The sequence below is a fragment of the Sturnus vulgaris genome, chromosome 1, assembly GCF_052056855.1.
Source record: "Sturnus vulgaris isolate bStuVul1 chromosome 1, bStuVul1.hap1, whole genome shotgun sequence".
Classification (NCBI taxonomy): Eukaryota; Metazoa; Chordata; class Aves; order Passeriformes; family Sturnidae; genus Sturnus; species Sturnus vulgaris.
In genome coordinates, this window is record NC_142243.1 from 85,160,716 (window position 1) to 85,182,640 (window position 21,925).

The following is a 21,925-nucleotide window of genomic DNA, read 5'->3' on the forward strand; positions in this document are numbered from 1 at the left end:
TCCATGTCTATGATGATATTGAAAATATTAATAGTACTCTAAGATAGTCTGGGCTGAATTGAAAGTTCAATACCAATAATAATTTTTCATGAAAACAGACCTGCTCTTACTTGTACTATTTCAATAATGAGTGAGATTTTTTTAAAAATCAGGTATGATAACTGAGAAAAACTAGTGGATTTTTTCCTTTCTTTGCAAATATTTGTGTTGGGCACCTTATCACCTCTATGTACATGCATGTACCTATATACATAAACAGGCTGTGTGGATGTAAAACACAACACAGAGTAGACTTAGAAGACCCTGCCTTTAAGTATGATGCCCACAATACCCATAGGTTGCATATTATATAAAGTTTCTTCACCCAGAGGGTGCTTGGGCACTGGAACAGGCTCCCCAGGGAATAGTCACAGCACCAATCTGACAGAGTTCAAGAAGGGTTTGGACAGTGCTCTCAGGGACATGGTGTGACTCCTGGGATGGTCCTGTGCAGGGCCAGGAGTTAGACTTGATGATTCTGATTGGTCCCTTCTCACTCAGGAGATTCTGTGATTCTGTAATTCTGTAATTCTGTGTCCAAACAAAGAGATCTTGGGAATGTGTAAAGAAAGAAACCTTAGTGGTTTTAGTTGTGAGCTTAGAAAGTATCTACAGCTACAGTTTACTGTTTCTTTTCCCCTGAGGGCATTAAGGGCATGATAGTGATTCCCTTGACCATTGAGCATTGTAGCAAGCAATAATTCAACAACCAAATTTAGCAGTAATTCTTCCAGATAATCACTAAGGAGTGCATGGAAGCTGGCACCATTTTCATCCAAAATCTAACAGACTCAAAATGAGAAAAGAATCAAAGTTTATCCAAAAAATTCTCTAGGATGAGCCATATATATGTGATGCTAAAGCATCCTCAGCTTTGATGCTGGGTCTCGTGGTAAGCTCTAGCTGATTCATATGGAGATGATGAGGTATTGTTCACTTAAAAACTCAAGTCCACTCCAAGGTTGCTAAGTACAGATTTAGAAGAGGGAAATTTAATCTCATACTTGTGTAAAGTCTGTCCCCAAAGTACTCCACCCTTTGAACTTCTCTGAAGAAAAGAAAATTTAAAATGCAGTCCAGGAGTCAGTATCTTCAACTTAAAGCCTTGTTTCTGAAGGGAATTGTATAACTGAAGTTTCTGAAATATCCTTAGGGTAGAGCTATGAGGAGGCATCCAGAATCCAGGTTATGCATAGGTCACATCTACAGATGTTTTTTCAAAAGTATGGTACTTCAGAATAAAATTGGATTTTAATATTTGAATAGAAAATAGAGACCTAAGAAAATTAACTACATATCTTTTGGTACTGGCAACATTTTTAGTCCATTTAAATAATGTATTAAATATTTTAAAACTGATATGAACATTAGTTAATGGCAAACAACATTTAGCTGGATTCATATGTACAATACTGAAAAAAAATCCAGAAGTCTTTCTAAAGACTTTCAAAGGTGTTTTAAAGATACATGCAAAGAGAAACTATTTTTAATTTATATAAATATTTTTCTCCAAAGTAAACTCAAGGAATATGATTTCTGCCATTCTGAACAAAATGTTGTATTTAATTAACTTGTATGCTTAATATTTGCATATCTAGGTTCAGGCACAGATCAAAGTAGATGTGCAGTAAAGAGTATGGGTGAGAAACTCAGTTCCTCTCAGCAGACTTGAACAGAATTGTTGGACGGTGTTGAATGGCCGCTTTTAGTTTTGCAAATGAATCAGATCAGTAGAACTTTTACTTGCAGTAATAGCACACTCATGGAGCACAGAAGGGAGGGAAATCTTTTAATTCCTGTGTCAATCACAGCATATTTCTGTCTCAGGGGTAGATAGTCGAGCTGAGATAGTCGATGCATAACAGTGGGTGTAACTTTTGCTGATGCTGAGCTGTGTTGCCATCCTTGCACTATCATCATCCTCGTTCTTCTGGGTTCTGTAAGGACATTAAAAGTATTTGTTCAATATGACCAGTACATGTTAATTCAATCAAAGGCCAATAAAATATTAAGCTGCTGCATCAATATAATACTTTCAGTACTTTGATGTTTTACATGATCTAATAATGGATGGGGAAAAAATACTAGGAAGTCCTTCTTATTTCTTCCTTCTTCTCTTCCTAAAACTGCTAACAGAATTAAAAAATGCCCTAAATATGTCTGCCATTTCAGACTTTAAAAAAGAAAGAAACCTTTTATTTTGAAAGGAGTCTCTTTTGTAGTATGTGTGCTTTGTTCTGAGTGTTTTACTTCCTTTACTTGCTGATACAGTTTGTCTTGATGAAAGCGCTGTAGCTACTTCTTCCTGCAAAAAGTAGAAATGAGAACTTTCGCTGGAAGTTTCTTAATTGGTTTGATTACTTTTAAATGTACAGTGCTTTTAGAGAAAGTTGAGGATCCTCTAAATTGAGAGTGGAAGTCTTTGGTCCAATGGCATGTTTCTCTTTGAGTTAACAATACTTCGTTAATCAGAAACTGTTAAAGGTGTATCAGTAAAAAAAAATGTGCATTTCTCATTATTAATGTCCATGTGTCCTGGTGAACTACATGTTCAAAGCAGAATATGCTTAAACTCACACAGCTTAGCAGTAATCATTTGGATATCTACTCTGATTTAAGTGTATTATGCACAAACTTTTGGCCTAAAACCAAGGGCCGCTAGTTTTCTGAAGGGACACTGATTCCTATTATGTCAGCTCCACATTTGAATAAAATGATCCTCTGTTTTCTGCTGCACTGCTGCTCTTTGGGAAGCACAAACTTCTAATGGCTCTTATCACAGTCAGTATCATCAGTCAAACTGTTCTTTGCCATAAGGGAGAATTGTGCAAATTTTACTCTGATAACAATATCATTCATGTTTTACACCCACAGGTATAATAGAAGAGTTGTATCTGGTTGGTTTTATGGTTTAATGCGTGAAAAGTAAGAGTAAGAGGTGTTGATTGGTTTCTAGCCTTTGGAAGGACAGTAGATTTAAGAAACTGACCCTGAACATAAAGTAGTACTTGTCTCTCTCCTGAAATTTTGTGGCCAACAGCCAGAGTTTGCGTTTTTAGATCATATGCACATTAAGATGGGTGGAATTGCATTACTGGAATGAAAATTACAATACAAATCAAAAATCATTGTACACATTTTCTTGCAAGCAAGGTTTTTTTGTACATACAGGATAAAAGCAAGAATAGTTCTTTTGTGATTCTAACAATTTAAATTATATACCTTATGCAGGAGAAAATAAAAGAACAGAAATTCTAGCTGAAGGGCCAAGTATTGCCTTCATTTCCTCAAAGATATATTAAAACAATTTTATTTCTTTATAAGAGGCAAAGTGATACTTTGAGAAATGAATTTATTTCATTTTATTGCAGTGTTTTCAAAGTTTTCATTTTTGGCTGCATATAACCTTAGCAAAATGAATAATGAACTCTGCCATATCTGAAGTCTTGTCCTTCATGCTTTGCCTCACATACTATTCTCCTTTCTTGCAGCTATTTTATTCATCAGATTAGGTCTTGTCATCTTTGCAATTCACACAACAGGAAATCAATAATTAATTATGGATAGGTAAAGCAATGCCTCACTGATTGCCTAAAACATCCAAGACTTGCACTTTATAAAACCACTGGGGATAGTTTCCTTGCTGTTTCTCACTTGAATAGATTTGGCAAGTCATTAGCGCTATCGCTCCTTCATCGTGTGTCTCTTCAGAGCTAAAATCAAGGGATGAGGTGTAAAATTAAATGTACAAGATTTGTGATTAGAAGATGATAACAGTGCAGATCAAAAAGTGCATTTGAAAAAAGAGACAAGTCACTAAGGCCATCTGTGGTATTTTGAAAGAAAAAAATGGATGATGCTCTCAGAAGAACGTAGCACCCCTTGCACTGCAATGGAAGAGAAAAACAGGGAGAGAAAATATTGTAGATTATTTTGAGGTGGAATGCTGACAGTAGGAGAATAATGGCGTTGCTTTCAGAGAAGCTGAGATGGAGGTTGGGAGTTATGTGTCTCATTTCAAAAAAAATTAGTTTAACCACCGATTCTGAAAATGTCACTTCAAAGAGCCTACAGAAAACTTAATAATCCTCAGCCAGTGCCAGACAGTTTTGCTGCAGTTAATGACTGTCTGACTAGGAGCCCTTCTTTAAGCCTCATGCTGCCCCAAATACGTATTTCAATATGTATTTGTCTTTCAGCTTCTTAAGCAATTGAACTTCTGCTGTGTCTAGGATGTGAAACGGTCACTTATAAGTAAAAGCCATTTGTACATTGAAATTCAGAGTAAGAAGATGAGAAGTGCTGAGGTCGAGCCCACTGCACCAGAGAGGAGACAGAAGCACTGTGTGTGTCACACAGCTGCACCAGCTGTGGAGCAACGTGGCAGCCCCAGCATGTGGCACTGGGACAGGGGACTGAGGGTCCCTGTGAGAGGTGGCTGCCCCAGTGGAGCTCTGCCACCTGCCCTGCCCTGCCTGGCCCTGCCCTGCCTGGCCCTGCTGCTGCTGCTGCTCTTTGCCTTGGCTCAAGTGAGCCACTGCTTCCATGGGGCTCTCAGCAGTCTCCATCCTCTCCCCTCAGTGAGGTCTGTGCAGGGAGGGAGGGAGTGGCCTTCCTCAGAGGCTCACACAGGAGTGGTACTCCCAGCATGACCTTTAACCAGCAAACAACTGCCTTCATCCTCATAATGAAAAAGCATTGGAAACAACTTGTGCTTTCCTTTAGCCACTGTGGCTAACTTCTCATCCTGTCACCAACCCCTGCACTTTTATCCAAATCAATGTAATATTTTTAAAGCCCCAAACTTGATTTTGGCTTCCATAAGTTGTGGAAATGAGGCTATAAGCACAAAAACTAAAATCTTCAAATGTCACTTTGGGTCTGTTGATTTTGGGTGCTTGGTTCATAACTCTTTGTGAGAGGAGGGGAAACAGGACACTTGGGGTCAGCAACCCTTTTGAAGCCATTGAAACTACTCTAGAATGAAGGATTTAAACCAAACAGATATGTAAGCTGAGAGAACACCAGGATCTTCCAGGCTCAATCCCTACTCTTCTCTTGAACAACATATCTTGATTTACCTCTTTGGAAGTAAAAGATAAAATCCTAGGAATAAAAATGTTAATACTCATTAGAATTATAGAGTAAGTGGTGGCAGTAAAATAATATTTATTCATAATACATCATAAAGCAGATCTATGCCCAGGAATTCTTTTCTGGTTTTGAATTTTTCTGGAAACAACACAAGAAAATCCAGAAAGAACTATTCTTTCAGGAGTCATTTACTGTTAATAGGATTTGGCAGTGTAAATCCAATTTGAATTTGTAAATTCAAAGAAAAAATTTAAAAACACCTTTGGGATTAAGTTTATCTAAAACTAGTAGGTTTTTTTTTCAGGAGTGTTTCTAAAATTTTTGAAGCTGTAAGAATTTAGTTGAAATCTCTGTTCCAAAGTAAGTACTCTTCAAGTACAAAGGCAGGGGCTATTTTAGAGAACAGTTGTCTGGCCATCTCTTCCTCAGCAGCTCAGGGTGACATTTCCTTGTAATCTCCTCCAGTGGTGCACAGGTCTTGGTGGGGACAAGTTAGCTTCCTCCCTTGCTGCCATGGGGCTGGCTTGGTATCTTTGTTGAGAAGCACTGGGAAATGTATTTATTCTTTATCTTTTATTACAACAAAATAATATGATCCCTGACTGAAACCCTAATAATAAGCAAGGGTAGTTGTTGGTGATTGTAAAAAACGCATTATTTTGGAAATCCCATGTGAGAGCTCCTTGAGATATTGATGTGCATCACCCCACCCTTGTGACCATTCCAGATTTCTCACCACAGTCAAGTCACACACGTAATTTTCATATAGCAATGTATGTAGATTATTTGATTGAGTTCTAATTTCTGCTGTGTCCTATTAGGGTTGTGACAGCAAATTCCCACTGAAGAATTGCCCAGACCTGTGTAAGTCTGATGAGCCTTGACTTAGTTCACATCAGATTTATCTTTTGCTGTAGACGGCGTCACACTGGTGCACACACCAGTCGGGATGTTTCATTTAACCTGACAATGGTGCTTTAGCTTGTGAAGGAAGCAACACCAGCAACTCAGAGCAGTGTCTGGCTGAGTTTCAAAGCGAGTAGGTCCCAGGTTACATACTTACAGGCACTTTGCCTTGTTGCTGTGTCACCTACTTCTAACACCACAGTGGGTCTAGTTACTGATCCCTGCAAGAGGCTGTCTATCAAAACTTCACATTTCTACAGCTTATAAACATTATGGGAATAGTTATTACTGCAATTAATATCCTGGAACCAGTAAAAAGTTGGCTTATGGATAAGGAAGTAGGATGACAAAGCAAGTCTGGTCCTGTGTGCTTCAAGATGGCTGTGAAATGTCTGTTAAATCAGGTTACAAAAGGATCAGACTTGAAGCAAGAATCACCATGCTGGAGAGGCTTAAATTTCAGGAAGGCAGGACACAGTTATCTGTAGTTCTCCAGGCTTTAGCTGTTTTTTTTATTGGATTTGTTGCATCATTTTAATTTTTTCTCTCTAGCAGGAATTTTCTGTTTAGAGGAAGTTGCTCTCCTCTGTTCCTGACAGTGTTTAAATACCTGTGCCCAGGAGTCAGAGCAGACTGTGCTCTTCAACATTGAAAGATACTGAGCCATCAGACAGCCATCATATATCATACAGTTTTTCTACAACACTCAGTGCTTTTCAAGTCAGCGTTTTATAGCAGCTCATCAACATAATCAGTCAGAGGATAGGGCTTGTTTTCACTTTTGCTGCATGGCTGTTAGCACATGGACTGTTGTGGGGTTTCTTTCTGAGCGGATCCCATGAGGCATCCAGGTTAGGCACCATACCCTTCCTGACTCCTGGACGTCCCTTGGCCACTTCAGTCCTCTATTGTCTGTGAATTCTTCAGGCAGGAACTCTGGTTTGGGTCAACATGTTGTCAGTTCCCATCAGGGCTTAATTTAATTCAGTCCTCACAGTGTTGCTGTACTACACGAGAGAAAATGGTGTGTCTGACATCATCCACTTCCACAAACTAACTTCTCAAATCAAAGACTCCACTACCAGTGACTTCTGAAAATTTGAAATTCTTGCAAACCCAGTAGAAATCTGCTTTCCATTTTGCTCTTACATTTTAAACACAAAGAGAATATCAAGAAAAGAAAGAAAAAAACAAATTATATTTTCATGAGACATATGCAATAGATGTTTGGCACAATAAGTTTAGTCACTCTGACAAAATAATTATTTTCACATGGGCCTGATGAAAATTATTTCTTTTCAAAATGACTGAAAGTTGAGCAGAGAAAGAGCCTGTTCACCCCTTAGGCCCAGTAAAAAGTGATCAGAGAGACTACAATATCACTTTCATTTTCTGTAGCGATCATCCAACTTCCATCTTAATTTTAACCCTCAGCTTCTCGAAGAGGATGTTGTCAGAAACATGTCACTGCCAATCAAGCTTTAACATTTGGACTTTATGAAGTATAATTGATATAATAGTATAAAGGATACATTCAGTACAGTAAAAATACAGACAAATGCCTAGTAGAAGATGCGTTGGAAGGATTTATCATAGTATTTCTGAACTCTAGTTGTTCTCTGTCCTGTAGTGTGCAGTTGCCACCTATTAATTAATTACTGCCATTTAACAAACGCATCCATTCTGTAACAGAATTGCATTAAATTGCTTTCCAATTTGTCAAATCTTTTTGTCTTACTCTCCATCTGCTAGATCACATTTGTGTCTAGTAAATTGGTTTCTTAAATTCAGTCTTACATATTTAGGTCTTGAGTTAGCTTTCTTCTCTGCAGGACGCTGCTGTATACTGTACCTTTAAGTACCCAAATCAATTTAATTAAATTTCATTACAGGCAGTAGACCTGAAACAAACTAATGAAATCAGCCATCATGTCAGGTGGTATTTATCTAGCCATTAAATTGAAAATACCCCCTTTAGGCTCTTAAAAATTAGTTTCAATATTTAATACTAATAGCTTTTGGAATTGTTGATGGGGATAGTTTTAATAAATTTGTTACAAACTGTTTACCTATATAAGGAAAGAAGCTTGTTCCTTGCAGCAGAGGGAAGCTAAAGATAAATTACAGTATTAGGGTTTTGAAATACTGTGAGGTCTAGGAGCTGCCCACAGTCTGTTGAAAAACACCATGAAAGTCATCATACAGTGATAGGGGTATGCCTTGTTTAGTCAACAGCTATGCCAAGTCAGTACAAAACTTGTCTTAGAGTTTGTTGTTTGTCTCACTTGTCTTATTGAGCTGATTTGGCTTGCCAGCTTGAGAGTTTGTAGCAGAATGTATTTGAAGACCTCATTGTAAGCACTACTGTCACCAGAGAGTAAAATGAAAATTTGCAGGGAAGAGAAGGGGGAAAACATCCGCTGCAGGAAAGACTGCTAGTGCCAGCATCCTAAACAGCTCTCCTTGCTGCTCAGGCACCTTGCCGTGCTGTGTCTGAGGCAGCAACGTTGACAAAGTACCCATTGATATCCTGCACAGCAAAACTGGTGCCATGTGCCATTCCTGCAGAGTGGGATGGTGCAGGTGTCAGGGATTTTTTTTATCCACTTCCCTTCAGAACCAGGCTGCAGGTATTAATGTATACAATGCTGATGGAATGGGCATAGGAAGAAAGACTTAGGGGAAGACTTGTCACTTTTTTCTGAATATGCCAGGGTTTTACTTGAGGGAGGCAGGAGTGCAAAAGGAAAGCATGCTTGGCCATGAATGTATCCACATCCACAAAACTGGAAGCATTTCTACCTTGCTCTATGTAAGTATGGTTGATGGCTCTTCTCTTGCAGGAAGAGAGTAATAAATAGTGCATCCCTTTTCCTTTTATCAGATCTAAAGTCTGTCCTCTTCATAGTTCCCCTTCTTCAGTGTATTTAAAAGAAAAGTTACTATTAACAGAAATAAATCCTCTTGTAGAAAACTACAACAGAATGAGATATAGTCACCTTTCTTGTAAGAACTTCTGATTCCAGAGAAGGAGAAAGAAGGAAACCAGTTTTCTTCATCAGGATAAAGGCATGGGCTTCTCATGTTTGCTCATTCAGTTTTATAATAGGGAAATCAATGCACAAGTTATTGTTAACCAGAGAGAAAAAATTAAGGCTATATGTGTCATTTGTCGTCTTGATACTTGGATAAGATTATTGGACTTAAGCTATTCATTATAACTCTAACTACAAACTATTATGCTTTCTTTAAAATACATGTATTTTATAAATATGTACATATCATATATAGTAATTTCCAATTTGATTTAAGAAGTTAAGGCTTCACAGATTTTTTTTTTTCCATTATCATTAACCCTCCCTCTTGCTTGGAGGATGTGGTTTGTGAAGAAAGTTCATTTTGGAGACCAGATATAGATTGGAAAGGTTATATATAGAAAATTTTGGTTTAAGGAAGTGGTATCAAAGATAAGTATTTACTTTTTCAAGTTACCCTTACTATTTTTTATTAGTTAACTAGATTTTTCTCTTGTATTTTCTTATATGACTGTGATTAAATATAAGGTGCAGTTCAGTGAAGTGTCCTAAACATGAGTAATAGAGGACAAAGAGTCACTATTGACTCCAGGGAAAGTCCTGACCGTACTGTAAAAGCCATAGCCTAGATTTCACTCTTCGTGATTTTTGTCTTTGGAATTGCAGCTTAGAAACACCCATTTGTACAAGCACATTGCATGAGTAGTACAGACATTCAGCACCTGTAGTTAGGTGTCACCTCTGTCTCTCCTAGTTTGTTTATGGAATTTCCCTCTGCAAGAAGTATGAGTATTTCTTTCCTCCTGCTGTGTCACAGTCTTGCTGAGTTCTCTTTTCTAAGAGTCTCGTGGAAGGGGGATTTTCCAGGCATCTTCTCTTCTGAGAGCCAGGTGCCCATGGGTGTCAGACAGATACCTTGAGCAAAGGCAGAGCGTGGGAAGGGGTGGGATTCATTGCTGGATATATGGAGTAGCTGAGTTAGGGGGTGGGAATATTCTTTACTACCCCAGTTGTGAATTATTCTTCTGTAAGCAAGAGGAAAATGCCAGCTGGTTTTTGGTAATGTTTTATTGTGTTTATTTTTATTCAGCATTTCATTACAAAACTTTTGTTTAGCAGCATGCCTGGTGCTTGACTCGATTTCCACTGAGCCCAGCTCAAAGTGGGCATTTTTAAAACTGTGTGAGACTGGGAAATCTCAGTGTTACTGATTTAGATGTAACATTAAGCACTGATAAAGACAGTTGCAATCTATCAATACTGAAGGCATTTGAAATACTGTCATTTAATAAGAATACTATCAGAAGTCAGTTTATGCTGTCATGATAGTTTCAGAGTATATGTAATAGTTTCTAAAAATGCGAAGTACATTATTTTGGATTATTCTTTACATTATGGTGCAGGAATAAAACATGAATTATTTAAACTTTTTTATTTTTGAACTAGCTGTTTCTAGTATTTGTATTACTTTGCTGCATTTTTTTTAATGCATCATCCATTAACATAGTTTTGAATAGAAGGAACAGAATTTCATTCTGTATGCCTTGAAGAAAACTGGGACAAGGAAAATGCATTGATTCTTTTTCTCTCGTGTGTGAGCAAAAGGGCAGTTAGTAACTAAGTTAAACAGATGTGCAGTCTGGTAATCATGGAACTTCCCAACCTACATATTCCAAAAACTCCCTATAAAATAGAAAATATTCCAGTCCAGAATACTATTTACACTGTGAAAATAGAGGTGTGGAAGAAAAAGGCAGAACTATTAAACAAATAGCCTAAAGCAGTGTTAATAGTTTGAGTGTTTCTGAGAGGTGCTATTTTATAGAAATTTCTACATTTATTTTTAATCTTGCTGTGTCAGTGCAGTCAGCACATCCTGCCCCATGAACTATATTTACCACCCAGCGGCAGGAAGAAGACAGCAGCCTGCTGGTGTATCCACAGTGGAAACACCAGACAAAAATATTCTGCTTAAAGCGGGGAGCTGTGCGGCGTTTCCGCTGACGGTTGTCACGATTCTTGGTGTTGCAGGATGGATGGTCACAGTATCACTTTGTAGCCTCATCTTCAACAATAGAGCGGGATCGGCAGAGGCCGTACTCGTCGTCCCGCACGCCCTCCATCTCTCCCGTGCGCATGTCTCCGAACAACCGCTCAGGTAAGGCAGAGGTCACCCATCCGTCTCCGCCCTCACACATGGGTTTCTTGTTAGCTCTGGTGGAAGGGCGCCAAGTGTATTCTTTATTGTCGCCAAATCACCTGTTCAAAACAGGATTTTAATTGTTTTCATTAGCACCTGGTAAAGTTTTACAGAAGAAAGATTATACCGTAACATTTTGTCATAAATTCTCCCAAAGTGTTTTCTTGATGGGGATTACCTGACTAGGTCTCAGGGCAATGGTATCTGTTGGTAGCACCAGGAAATTCTGTTGCTCACTTTGCTAGTTATGAAAGCCACTATGTGGTTTATGACCATTTTGCACACTTAGCAGATGTTTAAAGACCCACATTCCTTTTTTGTCAGCTTTTATTCTGGGTATGTGTGTATACATATGCATATGTAAGTTTCACAGATTTGTCTACACCTCTTTCTGTAACATGGTAACATATTTACACCAGCTATTATCAATTCTATATGATCTTCACAATGAACTAATATAAGTATCTCAAGTAATGCTATAGTGCAAATTATTTTTTCTATCTAGAAATCAAGTAATCTTCCCCTCACTTCATTCGAAAGTAGAACATACCTCCATTAGACAAAGCTGTTCCCAGTGAAAAATTTTCAAGACAAAGAGAGTGCACTGTCAGTCTTTCAGTGGCCTTTCTGCTGCTTGTTCAATCAAATGCTGTCATTCCATAGGTACACCAAGAGTTTAGGATTAAAATGGCCAAATGTATGATTACTACTATGCCATGGTTTGTTTTTTAAGAAAATTGTACTGCTAATTATCTAGAATTCTTATTATCTAATTATCTAATTATCTTAGTCCTGTAGAACAGCAGCTGAGGAGATGTGAAAATGCAGCCAGAAGTACAGTGAGAGCTGCTATTCTGTTTTTAAAATCTGCCATTACACAAGACCATAAAGGGCTCTTGTTCCTTTTTTTTCTTCTCTAAAATCTCATCTTGACTGTAAGTGCAAGGTACTTGAAATGTCTGGCCCTGAGATCTTAGTTCTGTCTCTTGCCAGAATTATCTTCTCACTTCTGTTACTCTAAATTTTGGATGAAATTTTACCTCTGTCACAGTTATCATATGACTGGAAAAGCACAAATAATAGTGGCTGCTTCTGAAGGAAGAAGAGCCCATGTCATACACACCAGTCAGCTAAATGTCAGTCAAGAAAATTGCTGGAACAAATAATCAGAACTTGAGCAGCTCAAAGGTAGTAAGAGCATAAGATATTATTTAACTCTAGAAGTATCTATTTCTACATAATAATGTAAGTTTCTGTGCCTCGTAGTATCCATATCAAATGTAAGCATTGATTCTATTCCAAATCGGTAAGTAAAACATCCTATGATCAGTAAGACTCTTTCATGCACCATTTTTATGGACAAGCCTAAGGCAAGCTAGCCAACAGTTCAGGAAACATCCTGTGTGGTAAATAAAAAACTTACTGATAACCATTCACAAGGAAAGGGTATTTTTTATTGCCAAAATAACAGAATGCTGTGCTTGGAGCCTAGCTTGGGTTCAGTACTCTTCAGTGGTTTTAGTAATGACCCAGATAATATGCAAAAGTTACCTATTACCTTTGTGGATGACATAAACCTGGTGAAACACATATTCTTTGAAGGGCATTATTGAAATTCAAAGTGATCCTGAGAAATTGGAGGTAATGTTCAAAGGGAAAAAAATAACCAATCCTTTAAAAATAAATTATAAGGAGAATGTCTGACTAGATGAAAATTCTTTAGAAATTGTCTGGGGATTTTTGTCAGTTGCACATATGAATTGGAAGGTGGAAAAATCAGGATATGAGAATATACTGAATGGACTGTAATTATTTAACTCAAGTATAAGAGGCATGAGATGGAGACAGTGGGAAGAGGTGCACACCAAGTCTTCAAGCATATAACAGCCAGCCATGAAGAGGAATGGTGTGAACTTTTTCTGCTTTCATAGCAGACAAATGGAAATAATGAGCAGCAATGAGTCAGGCTAGACATCAGGGAACTTTCCCTAGTGGGGAAAGAAAGCACTGGAACAGACTGCTTGGAGCAGTTATGTGATCTCTGTCATTAGAGATCTTTAGTTTCAGATTAAAATCTGTCAAGAATTATGTTGGTATACTGGATCCTACCTTGGGGTAAAGAGTTGAAGTAAATGAACACACACCATCACATCCATCCCTAGGACTGGCTCAAACTACGGTAGAGAGCTCTGTATTCTTTTCTGTATCTTGTAAGAATTAGAGCAGAAAAACATTATATCAATTTTCAGTCTAACATCAACCAAAGTTTTCATCTTTGCTTCCAGTAAAAACTCTGAAAGAAGGTGCTTCTGCATTTTAATGCTTCCCAGAAAGTACTTTTCCTCTCATGGGAAGAGAGAGGGAATTCCCACAGGGAACAGAGAGAGATGATTTTATCTGTATCAGTCAATTTTGCTCAAAACACCAGAGTGTTTATAACCATTATCAGAGTATGTGAAACAAAATATTTCTCTCTGCAAGCAGCTTTTTCAGGGTTTGTGTTCTGGCCTGCTCCCCCTTAGACTCAAGCTGCCATTAGCTGATTTAGTACTTTAACGTCATGTTCCTTTATATCTGCCAGATTATCAGCTTTAGATTTACATCACTATTGACAAACAGTTTAAAAGCAATCCCCAGTTCTAATGGCTTCATAAGACAGAACATCTGTCCCGCATTTGCTCTGTAAATTCAGAGGCCAGGGCCAGCAAAACCAATTGAAGCACAATTCAACATCACTTGTGCTTCCCTACTCCATAGTTGAGTGCAAGTACTTCATTGTTGCTTAACTAAAAAATGTAACATAGTTCAGAGATCCTGGAAAATATGCCTCAAGGTCAAGCTTCACAAAGTGTTTGTATTACATTTTTATTTTTTTTATTATTTTCCTTGTTTTTGAACAAAGGCATTGTTACTGTTTTTGGGCTTCTTTTTACATATGAAATACCTGGGTGGAGGCAGGGGATTGTGTGGGGGTAAGCACCAGCACTTTAGTAATTTTTGTACCACCGTGCCCTTACAAGGCTCTGAGGGGCTCTGCCACTAACCCTGTGCTCCTTTTTCTCCCTCCACAACAGGGAAAATGCACTTTATCTACCAACACCTAACTATATTTTAGTCAGTTTACTGACTTAGCCATTATTTTTTTCCTTTGCTTTTCTCCTTTTCCTCCTTGCAAGCTCTAAGGCTTCATAATCAGTACCAGTGATCACCTCCACATTCTCCAGTGTGTGACTTGAGTATAAAACCCAGTTCTCTTTTTTGTTACCTGTACTTTCCTCCTTTTAGCTGCATCATGAGTATAGGTGATGAAGGACTTGGTTTTAATAAAAATAGCTTAAAATAACAGTTACTTTAGTGGCAGTTATTCACACATGTAGATATTTAAGGACAGAAAAATTATTTGAGTTACCTTTAATTGTTAGGCATTCTTTGATATAAGTTTTCTAGGGGGTAAAGTATCTTTTCTTCCCTTTTCCATTCGAATAATTTAATTGGTTTGTTTATTTTCAAGAGAAAAGGGAAGAAAACAATTTTATAAGGGTTTTTCCACACAGTTGAAAGTTAACAGTCTTTCAATGGATATAATGTAACCATTCTGAGGAAAAAATGGAAGTGCCCGTACCTGAAAGTTTTGGCAAGTTAAAGGAAATGAAAAGCAAAAGGAGGAAAAAAAATTCTTGTACTTTTTTTTTTTTAATAGCAGTCATCTTAGATGCTGGATGTAAGTGAAAAGAAGTTTAACATTCAAAAATAAAGCTGTGTTTGCAGTTGATTGTCCAATGACTACATTTTGACCTTGAAATAACAGCATCTCTTTCTCCATAATGTGGTAGTGTTTCTTAAATCAACTTCATGTAGAAAACTAACAGATACAAACTTTATGAAATGCCTACTCAAGAGTTAAACCCTACATTCAGTCACATATGATTTAAAAAAAAATCCATTTTTATTATCTAGCAAGTGCCCCAGCCTCACCTCGGGAAATGATCAGCCTAAAAGAAAGAAAAACAGACTATGAATCAACTGGAACTAACGCCACTTACCATGGAAATAAGGGAGAACACACTTCAAGGAAAGACACCATGACAGGTGAGATTTTGCTTGCATAGCATATATAAAAATCAGCTGGGATAGAACACTGATTGTATGAGATTGGCTGGGCTTGCTGCACTGTGGAAGAGTCAACCCGTTTTGGTTAATTCTCAACTTTTAGCCACCTTGAGAAATACAACTGAAGATACATTTGAATGAATACAATACTATGTGAAAATGATTTGTGAACATTGTGGTTTTCCACAGAAGACAGGCTCTGAATCCAATTTTCCATGTCTTTCTCAATTTCACATTTGTTTTCATTTCAGAAGGAGGTTGGTTGATCACTTTGAATTAACTGGTATATTTGAGAATGTGCAGTGATTCCTAAGATCTGTCTTTTGCAGGGAATGCTCTCCAGGATCAGTTAACTTATTTTGTATGTATTCATAGGAAATACGTGGCTCTTCGTAAAATTTATCCATGTTACTTTCTCAGCTGGACTGATTTAAATGCAGAAATTTTCTCTGTATGTTGTAGCATCTGTTGCAGGTTTCTTTGAAGACCACTCTTCTCAGTGAGCTGATTAATCTCTTAGCATTTCAGTAATTAGGAAATTTTGAGTGCTTTTCCCAGTGCTGTACCCCTTCATGAATTCTCTTGCAAAATACATGTTGGTCTCCATCACCGTTGTACAGGCTTATATAACCATTACTGAACTTTTTGTCATGTTTATATAGTGCCAAGCATCACGGTCTCCTCCAAATGCTGCCTCAGGGCAGGCAAAAAATCTCAGTGGGAAGTCTGTCTGCCTGCTGCCTTCTCCCATGCCCTCTGTAGAGTTCTTGCTCAAGGCAGAATGGGTTGTTCACCAGGAACTTGGTGACTCAGCATCAATCCATAAGATCCATCTTTCAAGACTGTATTCAAGACATGAAGATACTCACACTGTATCTATTATGTTATGTGATTATGTAATCAAAACCTAAAGACCAGCCTTGGAAATTGTGTGAAAATGCAATATGGAATGTTAATAAGCCTGAAGGTGAAAATCTGAAGAGAAGAATGACAGTCAAGAGCATTTGGAAACCACAAAAATTAGGAGTGTCCTGAACGACTTCTGTGGGGTACTACAGGAGAGTGCAGAAGATTCAGGCAAGGTACTGCATTTTATGTGTCTGTAATGTTTTGAGTGTTTATAGTCACTGCACAAAATGGTTTTCTATAAAAATTCATTGGCCCTTACTTGGCTGATTGTGAAGGAGAGGACTGAAGTTTTTTCAGCCATTTGTCAAGGACCCATAAAGGGTGAATCTCAGGAATAAGAGTATCGGGCTGAAAAGGAAAAGGCAGAAACAGTAGTATTTTGTTCTAGCTATACCTGTAAATTCAGACTAGCAAATTATATCAGAAAGTTCACAAAATACATGCTGAAAATTTGTGTTTCCTTGCAGATAGTTTTGTCTCTCTCCACACATTAAAAAATGGGATTTTCTTTTTCCTCACCTCTTTTCATGTTTTTTTACTGTGGCATTTTTCTTCTCGCATTCCTAATTCCCTTATTTCCTTTCTCTTGCAATATCATTTTCAGATTGTGAGACTTGTACTGCCTCAGCAACCTTTACTTTGCTTTAATTTTTGCGTTGTGTTTTCCTCTAACATTTTCTTCAATTTCGTCTATTTCTGTTGATAATTTGGGTGAACTTTTAGTAAGGAAACTTGAAGCTCTTAGCAGCGTGCTCAGCTATCAACTGTCTTTCTGGCTCCTGAGCTCAGTGAGGGGAAAAAATCAAAACTAGTCCAAATCAAAAAGTGTAATATTTCACAATCTTACATGACCAATGTACAAATAAATATGGAATTAACAAGTAGCTTTCTCTCTTTCAGATCACCAAATCTCTGCACGTTTGGTCTAAGTTCAAATTAAGCACCATTATAAGAACAAAAGAAAATGACAGAAGGAGTTTTGCTCTTCAACATTCAACATGGAATTTGTGTAACATAATTGTAGCTCATTAAATAATAAATATTTGATTTAAAACCCATATCAAATCAGTATTTGTCATTTTGTGAGACATTTGGACTTTACTTGAGTGGCCTAATACAAGTTCACGTAGCAAGTTTCTTGCGATGCCTGTGTTTCATTTTGTGTCAGTCAGACAGTGCACTGCAGCCGCAACATCCACGAGGATGGGACTTAGATGAATGTTTTCTCAGCTTCCACCTGGCGTACAAATATTTTGATCTGCTCTTCTGCTTTTGTGCCAAGCTGATGCATTACACAAAGCTTTCTTTGACTTACGGATTTTACAGAGTGTAGAGCCACAGCTGTAGTCCCAATTTATCCATGACTGTCTCCATGCTCTTCTTCAAAGCTTTTCTCAGTTTATAGTTGAAAAATTTTATGACCTTTGGGCTGGGACTGAAATGAAGGCTTTTTGATGGATTTTCAAAATAGGAATGTTGGCTTCCTGCCATCCTGAGGATTTGTCACGAAACCTCTGGGGAAAATGGAGAATCTATGAAGTAAACAGTTTGTTTGACGATGATGACTTACATTGATTTCACGAGGATAGCTAAAAAAATAGAGGCACAGTATCAAAGTTCTCGTTGCCCTCTTCACAGCTTTATGATGCCTTTTATATATACTGTCCATTTTCTCCTCTCTGTAGAAAGTAATAACCAATAATAAAATTTTGTCACCTAAAGTATATTTTGAAGACAAAAACTATTGTATGCAGTTTAGGAAAACGGGAACGATAAGTTCATGTGATAATATTATTTATGCCATGGTGTTTTTCTTCAGAACAGGGAAGATAAGGCTCCTGTATACTATCATGGGACTCCTTCTTTGAGCTTTCGTTTACCTTTTTAGTTCCCTCACTGAACTAATATGTACATCATAGTCTACACACTATGTTTTCTCTTCCAGCAGAAGAAAAAAACTTCTGATTAATTTTTCGTTTGGTTATAAAGAATCAATCATGAATACTTTTGTTATCTAAACTTATTGGCAAGTCCACATGTATTCAGAACACTAAAAAAAACCACCATCAGATGTTACAGGTGCTCAGGCTTATTATTATTACTTTCAGAAACTATAATGCACTGTAATCTTTTTTCACGCCCTTACCTCATTTTTCACTATGCAAGAAGGTGGCAGTGGTAGTGACAAGTAGTGATTTCTGTTACCTAAGATTTGTGAGGTACATTAGAATTTTCCTTTACTCTCTTGAACTAATTATTTTTAAATGGTCTGAAAGCCGAATGTTAAACCATTAATCAAGTGACTGGGATATATGGGGATAAATTTGGTCAATGACATCTTTGTCACGTAAACCACTGAGTAACACAATTTTCAATTTTTGTCATCTTTAAAGAAAATTGCTATGGGGAATTATGTGACTTTTTTTTAAGCAGTATCACCTAGAAGACTGAATGGAAGAGAGAAAGAAAGGTTTTTCTATAACGTCCTTTATGCAGTTGAACTAAAAAGTACTGCAAGTTGATCATAGTATTCATTTTAGAATGCTCACAGTTTTGCCTACCAGAAATGCTTCTTTGGTATTATCACATACTGATGTTTAGAGACTGCATAAAATATGCATATAAACACACACTGATCATCCCTCTGTTAATATAATTTTCAGCTAGTTCTCAGATCCCTGTGAAGAAATGTGGCTGCAGAAATATCTTTGTCTCTTACTCCTTTCACTCCTTTCCCTTCTCTTGCCATTTTTATTTTTATTTTTAAAATATATTTCATTGACTTCTCTTTCTATTCATTTTGCAATTTTATTATGATGGTAAATATACAGTATTATCAGGAAAAAGTAGATATTAACCAGACAATATCAGGCCATTCATTAGCTCATTCTCTCCATTCTTTTATATTTGGGCTCTGCTTTTGGACAGCAAGAGTGAACTGCTCACTGAAGCATGGTAGAGTGGAAATAGAGTTCCCAGGGATTCCACCTGGATGTTCAGAAGCAGGTACTGGAGCAGGGCTGCATTCATGGCTAGCAGCTACATTGCTTGACTTACATTTCCTCCAGAATCAGAATTACCTCAACCTCCAAGTGAGCCTAAGCCAAGATTTCTTGTTCTTGAACTCCTGGCATTTCTTTTCAAACATATTATGTCTCATTGGTTATTGCTTTAAGAAAAGATTACTAAGAATTTGAGGTTGTTTTATTTTTTTAATTTTAAACTTCTGAATTTGTATTTCCATTACTTCAGTGAAATCATCAACACAGAGTTTGCAACTGTTTTCGTAAGCTGAAACTATCTATTTTCCATTGTGGAATATGTGATCCAAAAGACCATAAAACTTCAATCTGGTATGTGACATTTGTGAGCACATCAGTGCAAATGTTGCAGTAGTGCACTGGACAGCTACACACCAACTCTGAACTATTTCTAGGTTTGTAGTAGTTATGGCTAATAGCAGCACATATGTACCACATGTCTTTTTATATAACAGTATGGAAAGGTCATGACCTCCCTCTTACTGTCTGATTGCTGAAGAAACAACATAGAAATGTGTCCAGTTTGCTGTTTTTCATCAGATTCTTCATAATACTCTCAGATGTTGCACTTTGTACCAGTCTTTTACTCTTGACATCAAACAACCATGAACTGCATTGACCTGTCTGAACTCAGTATGTTCAGTCATGTCTGACTAGAAACTCCCATGCATGAAACTTCAAATCCACTTATCTTGGCACATATTCATTTTAAAAAGTGGTTATAAGAAGTTCTTCCTCCATCTGTGACAGACCAATGCATTGAATGTCACTTTAATGTTATTTCAATAACTAGGACTTCACAAAATGGTTATCTGAAACACTTGAGTATCTTTAGATTTTGAGAAGAAGGATTTGTATGACAAAGCAACTTCTGGCGTTTTGTGGGACAAGCAAGAAAATCAGAATAACAGCATTAAAAAGATGATATCAAGGAAAGATCTGGCAGCTGTACTACTGAAAGTCATGTTGTTATGAGATGCACCATAAAGAGCAATGTTGATGCGAATTTCTCTAATACTAAAGACTCGTCAGGAGGGGTATTTTCAAACACTACAGCAGAGGCTGCAGCTGGAAAATAAAGAAACCCACTAAAATAGCAGTCAAGTCTCAAAAAACCCTTAAGTGACAAAATGTAACCTGAACAGCAAGAACCTCTGCAGATCAACTCTTTGGCTTTAACACTGACAACCAAAGAAAACTACTCACTTGCTACTTTCCATCATTTCACCTGTTTCTTTCTGTTACAGCCTATTGGCATACAGGTAGAATTAAAAGTAGCTACCACTGGAGGAGCCCAGCCAGCATCTGTCACTAGAGTTCATATTCTTGCCACCTTAAATAAAAGAGTCATGCTGCACTTGGAGACCTCCAGGGCTCTTCTCCATTGCCTGCACAGGACTCTGCACTTTCTTAGTTGCTGCATCCAGCTCTTCAAGGAGCAAGAGGGATTTCACCCCTATCAGTTAGTGGCTATAAAGTGAAAAGTCTCTTTTTACAGCTGTTAGAGCTCATCAAGCCACCACATAAGCCCTGTCTTTATCCTGTTTTCACAAACATGCAGATCTTTAAGAAAAACCATCTGAAATCTGTAAAGCAGCAACATGGAGCAGTGCATCAAACTGACAAAAATTATAGCCTCAGCGTGGAACCCATGGCAGATGTGAAGAATGTGAAGATCAGAATTTATGTATTCCAGTCAGGTTTGGCTGAAGGCCATGCCATTTCTTTCTCCAGAAAAGATGCAGTGGTGGGAGGAAAGGTAGAGGAATTTTTATGTGCAGACGTTCATGCTTGCACATTGCCAAAGGACAAAAGAGTGCTTACATCCTCAGTAACATGGTTCTTCCTAGTGGTGAGGCTAGCATGGATCCCATATCCACGTTTCAGCTCCAATGATCAATGCTTGCTGTCACAAGATTTGAGCTGTGAAAGTATTGAAAGCCACTCTTGGTGCCTCCAGGTTTTATACCATTGCACAGAGACCTGAAAGAAGTTGCAAGCCACATGTTCCAGTTCCACCGATGACTATGATTCACAACTACTCAATTTTTACTTTCAGGCCTCTTCTTTTATAGTAAGAGTCCTCATAACAGCATTCAATCATTGGTTAGAATGTCTGGAAAGTTAATAATGCATGAAAAAAGTGTGCAGCAGTCACACAAAATGCGACCTTCATGGTCTTCCAAATATGAGAAATAACCACAGTTATTCAAGTCCTACTGGCAAACTAAGCTTCAGCTACAATGCCAAATCAGAGGGATCAGTGGAGTCAGCTTTGCAAGGAAAATCCTTTGCTTTTCATTTGGGGTTTTTTGGGACAGGGTCAGAAATAAATTTTTGCAAGACTGTATTTTATCCTCCTTCTCTTTAGAAACAATTCCAGTTTCAAACTCATATCTCAGTTTTGTCAGTGCCTTTGAGTAGTAGAACGTCTGATAAGAAAGTAACAGCAGTGATGGCATGGATGGATTTGAGACTATCTTGGCCAGACCTCTTCAGTATAACTACACAATATTTTTTTATTAACTTGTTTGTCAATTATATTTAATCACTTTATGCTTGAATAATTTCATGGTAATGCAAAATGACTG

At 37.6% G+C, this 21,925-nt stretch overlaps 1 protein-coding gene across 5 annotated transcripts in view; it reads left to right on the forward strand.

The window, feature by feature from the left end:
• The window catches only part of CTNND2 (catenin delta 2), a 630,539-nt gene that overhangs the window by 603,214 nt on the left and 5,400 nt on the right, over window positions 1–21,925 (forward strand). For 4 of the 5 annotated variants that reach the window (XM_088170931.1, XM_088170938.1, XM_088170943.1 and 1 more), the window contains 2 exons: window positions 11,106–11,232; window positions 15,232–15,363. In XM_088170931.1, coding sequence (XP_088027057.1) covers window positions 11,106–11,232; window positions 15,232–15,363 — 259 coding nt within the window. Of the gene's footprint in view, window positions 1–11,105; window positions 11,233–15,231; window positions 15,364–19,221; window positions 19,300–21,925 lie in introns of all 5 variants that reach the window. The other variant, XM_088170959.1, reaches the window with a different exon arrangement.